The sequence below is a fragment of the Teleopsis dalmanni genome, chromosome 2 (assembly GCF_002237135.1).
Source record: "Teleopsis dalmanni isolate 2A chromosome 2, ASM223713v2, whole genome shotgun sequence".
In the NCBI taxonomy this organism is placed as follows: domain Eukaryota; kingdom Metazoa; phylum Arthropoda; class Insecta; order Diptera; family Diopsidae; genus Teleopsis; species Teleopsis dalmanni.
The window spans coordinates 113,571,994-113,585,229 of record NC_051847.1 but is presented as its reverse complement, the minus strand read 5'-3'; the positions used below and the strand labels follow the sequence as shown (position 1 = coordinate 113,585,229).

General features: G+C 28.7%; 1 protein-coding gene across 15 annotated transcripts in view; it reads right to left on the bottom strand.

Annotated features, from left to right (window-relative positions):
- Positions 1-13,236, bottom strand: part of LOC119678753 (tropomyosin-2) — a 47,192-nt gene that overhangs the window by 30,848 nt on the left and 3,108 nt on the right. For 9 of the 15 annotated variants that reach the window (XM_038090780.1, XM_038090781.1, XM_038090778.1 and 6 more), the window contains exon 1: positions 3,161-4,978. In XM_038090780.1, coding sequence (XP_037946708.1) covers positions 3,161-4,963 — 1,803 coding nt within the window. In that variant the 5' untranslated portion in view covers positions 4,964-4,978. Of the gene's footprint in view, positions 1-3,160; positions 4,979-8,728; positions 8,855-9,034; positions 9,189-13,236 lie in introns of those variants that run through there. The other 6 variants (XM_038090787.1, XM_038090788.1, XM_038090784.1 and 3 more) reach the window with 1 other exon arrangement.

Below are 13,236 nucleotides of genomic sequence, written 5' to 3'. Positions count from 1 at the left end.
ATTAAAAGTAAAAATTCTATTTAAGTATGTTGTAGGAAGGTCATTAATCCAATTGATGAAATTAAAAATAATTAAATATGTACATATAAACAACAAAAGCAACGCATACTCGTAGCAGTTATATTGCTCAGGTTGAGGATAGTAGACAGCGATTTTTGTGAGCATAACTACATACATCGACTGCGATTACAGCGCAGCAATTATTTCAGCTTGAAACATTGACTTGCTAAAAAGTTGTACTTGTCGTCTAAGCCAAAATACTTCTGATTACCATAAAAGGTATTATATTAAAAATTATATTGCAAAAAATACAATTTTCCATATATAAACAAATTTGATAATGTAACCCAAAAAGGCAATCCATACACTGAATGCTGAACGCTAAACACTGAACACTGGACAAAATTAAAAAATCTAATTTTTGTAAAAAATTTTGTAAAAGTTCATATATGAGAAGTAGCAAACTTTGGCATTTTACTCAATTTCAAGAAAATTTATATCATTGCAAAACTTTTGCTAAATTTGCTTAATTATTAAAACAATTAAATTTAATTAAAGAAAAATATTCCGCACTAAGCAAAAACTTAAAAAATAAAGTTTTTCAATAACTAAAACACAAAAAATTGTATGGGTCCCGCATGAGCTCAGCAATTTGTTAGTTGATCGCATACTCGTTGGAGAGGGGCAGCCGTAATAGGTAACAAATAGTGGGAAGGTCATCTTTAAGTTTTAACTTGAGTGCAGAACTGGGTCAACATGTCATTATACGCTTACGAGACGAGTATTGTAAAAATAAATAAAATACCGCAAACTCATAACCGAATACGTCTTTATATATGTACATATCCAAATATATACTCAATCAGTATGTAAAATATTTTAAAATAAAATAACAATTGGTAATGTCACACGCATAAAAATGCTACTTCCTACAAATCATCTAAACGTTGTAGAAAACGAAATTAGAGTTGATGTGCATAAAAGTTGTAATCATTTTTAGATGATCCTCTCTATAAGTTTACAAATTACAAATACAATTTAAATTTATATAATTTAGTAAAAGAACAATGTGATAAGCATCCAGTGGTGCGATTTATCACTGCGACCATAGCAGATCTTTTAAGCCAGAGTTGAACCTAACTGAAGTATTCGATATAATTGGTATGAGATGCTGTGCAATTCCTAGTAGTATGTAGGACCTAAAGACACCGTCTCAAAGTAGTTAGGAGCAAATAACACCGTCCTAATAATTTTCATATGTATGAAAGTTATAATTCTACAATAATATCAAAATATCTAATCGAATATCTAAAAATATTTAATTATAAAATTTTTAGTTTCAAAACTAATTATGAATTAAATCATTAATAAAAAGATTTTTATGCAGTATAATCAGAAACTTTCAGTTACATATAGGTTTTTATTTATAGTTCTATGAATGGTTCCAATATACTTATCAACCCAACGAAAATTTTATGCCTACCGAATGGAGTATAACTAGTTTTATGTGACATATTATATTAGTAGTCTATACGATAAAAACTTCGAATAAACATCTTAAACTTGCGTCTGTATTATATTTCAAATCTGTTCAATATTTTGATGTTTCCACTGATAACCACCCAAGCCATAACAAGGCCATAACAATCCATAACAACTAGAAGCTGTCATTATTATGGTTAAAGTATGCGTAGTTATAAAATTCTTATTTGTAGCTTTATAAGATTTAATTTTATGAATTGAAAATTATGAATTTAAGAATAAAGTAGCAACAAGTAGAAGCACACGTTATTGTCAAATTAAATGTAATATACCATCACGATTCACAAATTTCTTTTTTAACCTTTAAGCCATGTTCAGTGTGTATAAATTGAATATTTATTCATAAATATATGCACACATAAAAAAGATGTCTTATTGCACTTATCTATATTTTCTTTTTTATTTACTAACCGATATAAAATTTATTTTTCCAGCACCCTTAACTACCCCAAAAGATACAGAAAAAAACTATATCATCGAATGATATACCACAGACCTCTCTGCTAAAATCACTCTTTAAAGATGAAACAAGAAGCTTCATAACTTCGTAATATAAGTGTTGGTTTGTATTTTTTGCAAACTCGTAATTATTTTATATAATATTTGAATTTATGAGAGCTGACCTAATGATTCCAAGAGAAAAATATGTTTTTCCTGCTGAAAGACCAATTACTTTCTAAACCCATTCATATAGTGTTAAAAAGACATTACTTGTGATCAAAAATTTTTTGTTATATCCTAATATACTAATATTAGTATAAGTGTAATACCCTACATTTATCACTAACTAAGTATACCAAAATAATTTATAGCGCACACTAATTATTAGTGTTAAGAATAAGAATAAGAAATGTACAATATTTTACTTCATAATTCACAACATTGTTTGTTATCGCATTTTTTTAAATATTATACCATTAGACACAAAGCTAAATAAAAAATAAAATAGACAATATTTGCAGAAACTAAATTTAGTGCTCTCAATTTTAAAGAAAAACGAAAAGGAACTGGGGAGTGCATAAAACGCTATCTAGGAAGGTTATGTCATTCATTTGTGTATTTTAAGATTGACACAGAATTAATTAAAATAAATCAGAATCTTAGCACTTAATTGAGAGTAAACTTTAAAAGTAATGTATTAGAGGCAAAATAAAACTATATCGCATCTGTATACATAAAATGTCTAATAACATGCGTTATCTGAGTATGATTAATCGAACAATTATGTTAGGATGACGATGATAGAAAACTGGAATAAACATAGCGAATACCTTAAAGGTTTACATGCGCGAAAGACACTTACTCCATTCCTCAGTGAAATGGAAATATGGAAACGTAAGCATTAAAGGAACAGCAGAACTGCAGCAGCGGTTTTGTTACAGAAGCGCTTTCTTTTCTAAATATTAAAAGCTCTACGAAGAACACCAGAAACTAACTACAACTGTATTTCCTAGGCTAAATTATCATCTAATGCTTGTAGCCAATCGATTTTTATATATATAGATTCTCTTCACAAAATATCTTTAAGAAAAATGTTTGCATATATATTAGAACACAAATACTATGAAAAAGAATTTAAAATTATTAATGCAAAAATATTTGTTAGATATTTAGTTACCCGTTTAAGCTGTGTTTTCATTATATTATGCAATTCATTACGAATTATGTTAAATTTCATCATTGTATCTGAACTGAATATGGAACGGCCGAAAGCCAAGCCGGGATAATCAGCACAACGTTTATTGCGTCGTATTTCACGTTCTGCTACAATTTCAGCAGCTTCACTTGTGCAACGTAGCTTGGCCCACTCAGCTGATTGGTCATCTTCATCATTCGCAATGCCTTCATCAGGGTTAGTCAAATAATCTTTACCGGTGTCATCACTCGGGCAAGCGGAGGCACGTTTATTTTTATCTCTTCTTGATTTCTTCTTTTTTTCTGACCTATCTACTTTTTCGCCTCTTTCGCCCTTTTCGCCTTTTTCACGTTTAACTTTTGTTCTACCTGATTTCAATATAGGAGTATTGCTATTTGTTGTAGGCAATTGAGCTGTAACTACGCCTTCATCTAGCATGCTACTATCATCAGTTGGCGTGGGACTATTGCTGCAGATAGAGTTTGTTATGGACTCTGTAAGTGGCAAGCTTAAGTTTGATTTTGTACAAGATTCTAATTCAAGTTCTTGTGAACCCGTTTCATCTAGGGTGGATATCGTATCTGTCTCACTACCGTCTTGCTGCTGTTGCTGTTGCTGTGCACGTATATTAGAGAGCACACCTTGTGAGTCGCCTCGATACAAGGCTTCTAAGATTTCTTTTACATTGGGCACAGTTGGTCTGCGTGTACCTTGAAAACGTGGGTGATTCTGATGGCCTCTACGTCTTAGCGATGTAGGTACCAATGGCGATGGTGTACTTGAAGCAGAACCAGCACCACTCGTGCTACTTATTGTTGATTGCGTGTCACTTTGCGACATTTCACTGTAGTCACTCTTGTATGAATCGTCGTAGTAAGCGCCGTCGAAATTATCGTAATCTACGCTGCTATATTGACAATAATACTGTTGGTTTTGTTCATATCCGTCGTCATCACAATAATATAAAAGTTTATCTAATAAATCTAGTTGTTCCTCTATTGAGTTCCAACGCGATGAAATCACTGAATCCTCACTGCACACTGTTGTTCCTATTTCTATTTCTCTTGCTTGTTGTTTTCTTTGTTTACCTTTATGTTGCTTTTTATATCCTGCCTTTGTTGTCGTTTGCACTTGCACTTGCACTTGTTTGCTTTTGTTTCTGCCAACACTGTGGGCATTTTTCTCAAAGTTTTGCTGCTTTAATTTTTTCTTTTGCTGCTGTAGTCGCTGTTGTTGTGTTAGTAGTTTCGCCGAGTACCAGCTGTTTGTATTTTGACAATTCACCACTGATGATTTGGTTTTTTCACTTTTTAATGTTGCCAGCACTGCTGTTTGATGTTTCTTGCCATTGTTATTGTCGTTACCACCGCTCGTCAGTAGGTGGCGATGAGCACGTTTTATTTGTCTTATTAGATTTCGTTGGCGATGCGAGTTACCAACTATTTGTGCTTGACTTGTGCTTGAAATAAGTGACTTATTTAAATTTAATTTTTTCGTCGACTCTATTTTAATTTGTTTTTGGTTTGTATGATCCTTCGTTGGGGGAAGTGTAGATGATATATTACTTTTGCTTGTAACCACTTTAGATTTTGTATCATTAGCAGTACATGCAGCTGCAATAGTATTTTGTTTAATTGAATTTATTTTATTTGCATGTAATCCATTAACGACGACTGCGTTATTCAACGTTTTAATGTTTGAAATGTTTTTTGATTTTTTATTATATATTACTTTCTGCCATACGTTTGTGTTTAATTGTGCATGCGTTGTTATTTTCTCAATCATATTAATAATGTATAAGTTTTATTATTATTAACATTTATGCAGAAGATTTTTTGCTAACTGCAATTAATTTACAAACTTTTATTTGCTTTTTGTTTTTAAATCAATAAATAAAAACTTGAAAGTTTTGTTGCATCTTTTGCATATTTGTTTGTTGCATACGTTTGTAATTCCGAATGTTTTAAATTATATCACTTTATTTATAGTTTTTTCTTTTCTCATTAATTATTTGACGTCAACAGAAGCGTTTGTAAAATATAAGCAGTAATTGTATTTTATATTATTTACTTCTTCATTTATTTTTTATTATTTGTAATATATACATTTTATTTTTATTATTTTTCTTGAATTAACGATTTGGTGCTCAATTTCATTCGGCTGCTGGTTGAAACTTAGTTAATAGTCAGTGAAATTTTTTTTGTCTTAAAACCCAATACTAATTTTCCGGTTCTGCCCTTACTGTTGTGAGTGCTTTTGATAGTTTAATTCTGTTAAGGTTTCTTTCGCTGCTGCAATTTTTACTGATGTATCAGACAGAGAGCAGTATATCGTAAAACTGCTTGTTCTTGAAGACCATATGATCAATGTGCTTAAACAATACTATTACCCACCCCACACCTTAAAGAGTATAACCGCGAATTCGAATTTAGTTAAAGTTTACTACAAATGCAGCAGTATATTCTTTATTTGTATGTGTATGAGATCAAGAATGATGTTACGTTCTCAAAGCATGTTTTAAGTTTCCCACTCAATGCAGGAGATCTATTCACTGCGGTACAAAATCAAAATGCTTGAATGACTGCGATCATCCATCCCCATGCAACCCACACAAAATGCTGTCATCATTGAACTTTTGTTGTGCTCACTTTTGGGTGGTTCTTTTATGCTCACAATTCTCTCTCATATTTCTTCCAAGTGTACTCTGTGTATATCATATCCATTCATTTTAAATATTATTTACGTCAGGATTTAACGGAGAAAATGTGATAGACAAAGATTTTATTCGTTAGTCATATTTATTCTGGTTGCATGCATGATTTTTCTGTCACTGGAGCAAATAAGAAATATTAAAGAAAAAATGTGTGTACCCTTCAGTGTGGGGCTTTTGCCAAAAATTCTCTACAAACTTTGCTGTTTTATCTAATGTACATCAAAAATGTTTACACTCGCTTTGATTATATACGAATATACACAAATGTATGTATGTATAATTAAATATTTGTCACATTGACGGAAATATTTTCACTTTAGTTTTTATTCAAACAATTGATTTCACTTCAGTTCGGAAAATACAAACTGTCCTTGAAAAATAATGATTTTTTAAAATTTAAGAAGTTTTTTTTCCAAAAAACTTTCTAACATGTGAGATACGTAACAACGAATTCTTTAAAAAATACCATTGATTTTTGCACATTTTCAAATCATTTGCAAATAAACAAATTATAAGGCATATGTGCATTGAAATTATATTATGTATATTATATACATATATTGGATTTATATAATAATGTATATTACATATGAGCGTATTGTGTACCGTTTTCAATTTACATAAACTTTTAAATCATGCGCACACTGAGGATGACAATAAGAGCGTTTTGCTCTCTCGCACTCTCTGAAAATTGGTACAGTTTTATGTTATTTGATATTTAAATGAGTCTAATTTGCTCGCACCTCCTCCGTATTTGGCAATGAGTAGAAAGTTGTGAAAACTTTTTAAAACATTTTTTTGTATGTACGAAAATTTATAAATAAATTAGGATTCTTTATATGTTCTCTACAGTTAGTAACGCAACTAAAAAACCTATGTGTATGCAATTGTAATTTGCTGGTTGTCTATAGAAACTAGATATTTGTATGTATTTTAATATATGTTATATATTTCCAAACATCAACAATGAAAACGTCATGAATAATATATTAAGAATATAATTTTTTGATTATAATACATTTAAATATTTTGAAACAAATGGATTTTTCGTGGAAATCATTTATGTGGAATTTACTGCTGGCATTGCAGATATTTAGGTTAAATATTTCGAAAATAATGTTATAAATTGCAGCTTAAATAGATATTAGATAGATATAACATTTTATATAGATATATACAAGAAACTCAGTATATAATTATCAGAAATTTATTATATACTATAAATATGTGAATGTGTAAAAATGATTTTTTCAAAATACAATATACATATATATATTATATTTCACTATTAAAAAGGAGATAAAACATAACATTTTATGGAGAAAGAAAATATAAATTAATCATGATAAAGTACCTCGATTAGGTAGAAATTGCGAATAGCCATCAAATCAATCATGTAAAATTTTCAAAATTTACTTTTGCTCTTAAAACAATCGAAAAATTTGGAAAAATAAAATTAATAATTAATAATGTATCATACGAATAGTAATATTAATGTCAAAATCTAATATAAAATATAATTTTTTACAGTTATCTAATATCTCTAATATTTCTAATATTTCTCAATTTTTCAATTGTTATATATATGAAATAAATTGTGTTATCTTGGTAACATGGATGTAAAAATATGTTATAAATCAGTAAAAGTTATCTCAAAGTACATATTTCAAAATTCATATTTTGGTAGAGGATACAGTGCGGTTCCAATTATATAGGATTTATAATGGACCGTAAGCGTAAGAGAGCAAAATGAGCCCTGGTTATTGACTTAGATAAAAAGTTTGATCGAAATTCTGATATTTAACATGTTTATTTTTTTTTTTTTTGTTTTTTTTTTGTAGGTAATAAACATCAATTTCCCACTAATAAAATTTTGGGAATCTATTAATTCAATTACTGAAAAATGTGTGGTTTATTAAAATAATTTATTTGTTTTAATATCAAAATATATGAACCATACACTTTTTTTTTGTAAATTTTCAGAATACTGAAATAATTATATTTTATTATTAAGTTTATATAAATGATATACTTTCTAATTCTACATACACAAATGTGTATCTTAATATCTGTGATATCTGTAAAGTTCCATAAATACTTCAAATTTGTTTTATAGCCTTCTTCTAAGTTCTTAGTATTACTTTAAATATCTTCGAGTATTTCTTTAATATATAATCATGTTTAATACGTATGTACATAGCCTAAATTTTAATACAATTTTGTGTTAAAGTTTATATTATTGGACAAAATAAGTTTACTATAGAGTAACATATTAATGTTCCTACTAAATTCGTAAGATGATATTTGACAAATATTCTATGCTGTTGAATAGTTATGGCATAATCTAAGAATTGTTTCTTTTATAAAAATTCGAAGAAATTCATTTTATGTGTAATGAATTCATAAATAAAACATATATTAAAAATTAAAAGCAGATCTATAATATTACAATTAAAAGTTGAGATTTCTATATATTTTTCTATATGAATCTCAGCATGTGGAAAACAAATTCTTGTTGGGATATAATGAAACAAACTAATATAGAGTATATAATATATATAATATATAATAGACTTATATATAATATATATAATAGACTTGATTAGAGCTAGAAGAATAATTTTTTCTAAAGTTAGGTGATTAAATCAGTGTAAGAAATAAAAGAAAAAAAAATTTTCTTTGCAAATGATTTTGTTGAAAACTATTAAAGAGTCCTACGTTCACTCGTCATCTAATCTACAAGTATTTTTATTATATCCAATTGACTTTCTATCAATAAACTTTAACACATTATTATATATTAAACTCTATATAATAAAATGGAACATTTAACTTACATTTTGCAAAGCTTTGTTCTTTTCTTCCAATTTGCCTGTGACAAGAGTGAGGGCTTCTTGTGTCTGATCCAACTCGTTTTCAACTGTTTGGATTTTCTTTTGAAGTTGGCGAGCTTCTTCTTCGGCCTTTGTAAGAAAAATAGTAAATAATATGTGGAATTGAATTCAATTGGTATTCATAAAGATATGAAGTGGGTATATATAAAATTAGTATTGCATAAAAAACTAATTTATTTCGCTTTTATTATTAAATCGTTTGTTTAACATTAACAATCGACTATTTTACATTATTAATTAATTTTTTACCTTTTCGGCGCGAGTGTTAGCATCACGTGCTTCTTGTTCACAGACGAGAGCGCGCTCTAAAGCTCCATCTTTGTCGATTTTCATCGCTTGCATTTTCTTCTTGATGGCATCCATGGTGATTTAGTTTTTTGCTTGCTCTGTTTACTCGAAGAAACTGAAAGTGCAAGTTAAAATAATAATCCAATTAAAAAAATAATAACTCAATTATAAATTTAAAAAAAGGAAAACAAATAAAAATTATATTTAAATGTTAATGTTAATTGCATCGAACTATTTTCATTTACCATTAACACAAGTTGCAAAAAAGATTACATATTTTTCGAAAAGTTTTTCTATTCAATAATTAATTTAAAATTAACGAAAGCGAAATTCATGATATATAAAAATATGTTCATGTATCAGTGGCGTAACTACATTTTTTAGGCCCATAAGCAAATTCTAACTAAGGCACTCCTACTAACATCTTTTTACACCCTTTACACAAAAAGTGTAAAAAGGGTATATTAAGCTTGTCAAGATTTTCATAATGCATTAAAGGAAACGTCGAAAATACCATAAAGTATATATCATTATATGTATGTATATACCTATATACTTTTTCAGTTCAAACTACTCTCTCAGCTTTTTAACTCTTCGAATGAAACTTTACACACATACTTTTCCGGAGCGGACGCTGTTCACCATCTGATTTGATTGAAATTAGGCTACTAATTCTTATAGATGTATGTATTTTAATTTTTCCTGACAAATTTTTCCAATCCCGAAATCCAGAACACCATTGATTTGTTTGATTAGAAAATAACCAGCACAGCTTGTAATATACTGAATCCAATAACTTTGCATAATATAACCAAAATCGTGGCACTGTTTCATATTTTGTTTTTAAATTATAGTATGAAGCATTGAAACTTCTATTTTCTTGAATAGGAACCTTCAGCAATAGCCCTTGTAAACTCTCGTGGTCGGAAGAATTAGTCTGTTCAGTATTTCTTCTCTCGTGGTCGGAAGAGTTAGTCTGTGCAGAAGTCTGTTTCAGTATTTGAACAATGTGTCAATGTGTTATTCTGTGTATCAAAATTAGCAAAGACGTCATTTAAATCGTTTACTTCTTCACTTTTGTTTTCATTGATTTTTAGAAAATCGTCTAGCTTTGGTAATTTCTTTAATGTTTCTTACCGTTCGTTTTGCTCTTTTCTTTTCTTGGCTCCACTTAAATATCAACACGAAGAAATTTTAAAGATTTTCTTGAAATTACAAATGAACCTTGTTCAAAAACCAAAATTTAAGTTATTCCAACATTTATTCCAAAGCATTTCGTCCCACTTTTGAGAATTTATTAAAAATAAATATAATGAAAACATAAATTTATAATGGGCCCCCCAAATTCCTGTAGTTACGCCACTGTCATGTATCAATTTTGAAGTTTTTATTACAATACAAAATGGTTTCAGTACTTTTTAATAGCTAATATACATATATAATACTATAAATACAGGCTGTTTTCTAACTAAGTGATTTCTTGTTTCAAGAACAAAAGATAATTCTACCCAAAAAAATCGTCATCAGAAATTCTACAAAAGACTACTAAGTCTTGTACCAATTTTTAGACTAGAAGAATAATACTTCAAATTAAAAGATATTTAAGGGACTTAAGCTTTGCATGGGAGTTTAGTTATTTGTTTTATCCGTTGTTGAGATATTGAAAGCTTTACGCGCAATGTTTACACATCACTCATTAAGAAAGGGACACGTTACGTATTTTAACATTAGTAGTATAATTGAACATAACCTAAACTCACAACTTTTTGATTTATTAAAGATCGATATTCATAATTGTAATGAACTCAATATTAATAATTTTTTAATTTGTCTCTTAAAAATTTTTTTATGTAAAATCTAAGTTTATTAATTATTAAGTCAATTAATTTCTATAGGAGCTCTTCAAGTAATAATATAATGACCAATTTTAACTTTTTAGTCAAGATTTATTGAGAATCTAATAAACAATGTTATTTAAATAACAATAGTGAAATAGTGTCCTTTTTGTTTCCATCCATATTTCGGTCTCCAACTTGTTGCGTGTATGTGTATCATTGTTTTATTTTAAATTTATTAATATCTATATATATTTATCTTTATATTAAACATATTTTGCACTTGGTATTTGTCCAAAGTTGTAGCATTGCAAGAGTCTATTTTATTACTGTATTATTACGAATCTTACAAAAGTCTGAAGTCCACATTAAATACAATATATTGGAGTACCATATGTCTTTTAAAAGATATAAACATTTGCTAGATTGGTTTCAAAAATAACGTACTCCATACACATAATGCAAGTGACTTATAAAAAAAATCAAGAGTGAGAGTGTATTATGCGATTATATGCAATTAATATGTTAATATTAATAATATATAAATATTAATACGTACAATTGGATTATGATTATCAAAAAAAGAATAAATTGGTAACGGACAAGGTTCATTTATATTAAATTCAGAATAATATAATTTGAGTTTAAGCTCTCTGCCTCCAATATAATTGAAATGGAATTAATTTAAATAGAAACAGCATTTCTTATGCAACCAAAATTATAAAGAAACTATCCAAAGAGCCTTAATATTAATATTAAAATTAAATAATGTACATAATGTAAGAATTTATAGCAATTTAAATGTTGAACTACCAAACTAAAGAACTACCACTAAAGCTAACAATTTAAGAATCAACAACCAGAAACAATTACTGTACAGAATGGTTGAAAAATATGTGGTTTTCCAGCAATAAAAGTTAAAGCAAATAACATAAAATTTTCTATTTTATCCAATAATCATATTCCTATTAAGACAATAAGTTTAATGACTGAAATAAAATAGGTACATATAGTAAAATATATATGCTCCGAGTCTCAGATTCTATTCTATGGGCGTATTTACAAGAGCCGAGCAAGGAACATTGCATCAAACGATGAACCTTATTAGGTCATTTGCCCACAAAAAGTATTAAGCATTAGCGCACTTCAGCATTAGTGGGTAGTGGGTAGATATTGCTCTGCCATATTACTTCAAAAACTACCTTACTTCATCTTAACAAGATGTATTTTTCATCATACTGAGTATTCTTGTTATATTCTACAAATAGCTGGCTTTACTTTGCGCCATGAAGAGCTGATGGAACAGGTCTTCAATCCCTCAGTAGCCAGAAACTCGTCGACAAACAATGTTTTAGCCATCATTAAGCCAACAAAATTTACAGCATAATATAATGAAATTGTAAACCTCTTTAATGGTTATAATATTAATGGTTATAATAATTACCAGCATTGCAATCAGAGAAAGTTTATAGATATAAATTGTATACACTTCCTGAATTTCACCAGAGGAACATAGCTAACTAGGTACATAAGTAGGATTACTACTTTTAATGACAATGAATGAAAATGCTTGCCCTACTTTTAAGCATAGTATTACCTTCAGTTAGTATATAGACAAGTGTTTTAGTTACCAGCAGTAAAGAATAAATGACAATATTAAGTAAGAACTTCAATTTAAGAAATTGAGCACGCAGTGTGTTGCTAGAAACCATGACTTTGTAATGAACAAAAAAGTCGGAAAGACGCGACTCGAGGGGTATTCATATATATTATTTGTATGTAATATATTGTAAGTTTGTATGCCAAGTAAAAGTGACAAGTGTGTGGAATGAAAATCTGAAAATCTGGCATATAAAAGCCACAAGTCACCTTATGACTAACTGTCTCACAGCCATGTTCACTGCTGATGCATCATAAGTCATTGCCACCTTTCGCATTCGTTTTTCTTTCGAACCCAGATAAAAAAATCTACAGCTGCTGACTCTGGTTTTATTTTTATACGATATCGCACATACGGCTTTTTCTGCTTTTTATTTAACAAACATAATAAATTAAGAACAAAAAGAAAAACAAAAACAGTCGTGAAGTATCTGAAAAAATAAAAAATAAATCAACCTTACATTTTCTCAACTTCATGAGGAGCTTATGACTCATTTCGTATGGAATTTCGTAAAATGCATGATTATATGGAAAAATACTTGTTCATTTAATTTATTGAAATAACAAATAACAAACATAATTAAATGGAGTAAAGTGCATTTCATCAAGAATTTGGTAAAACAAATTTATTTTTTTCCATTCACCATCCATTCGGACTTATTTAATTTA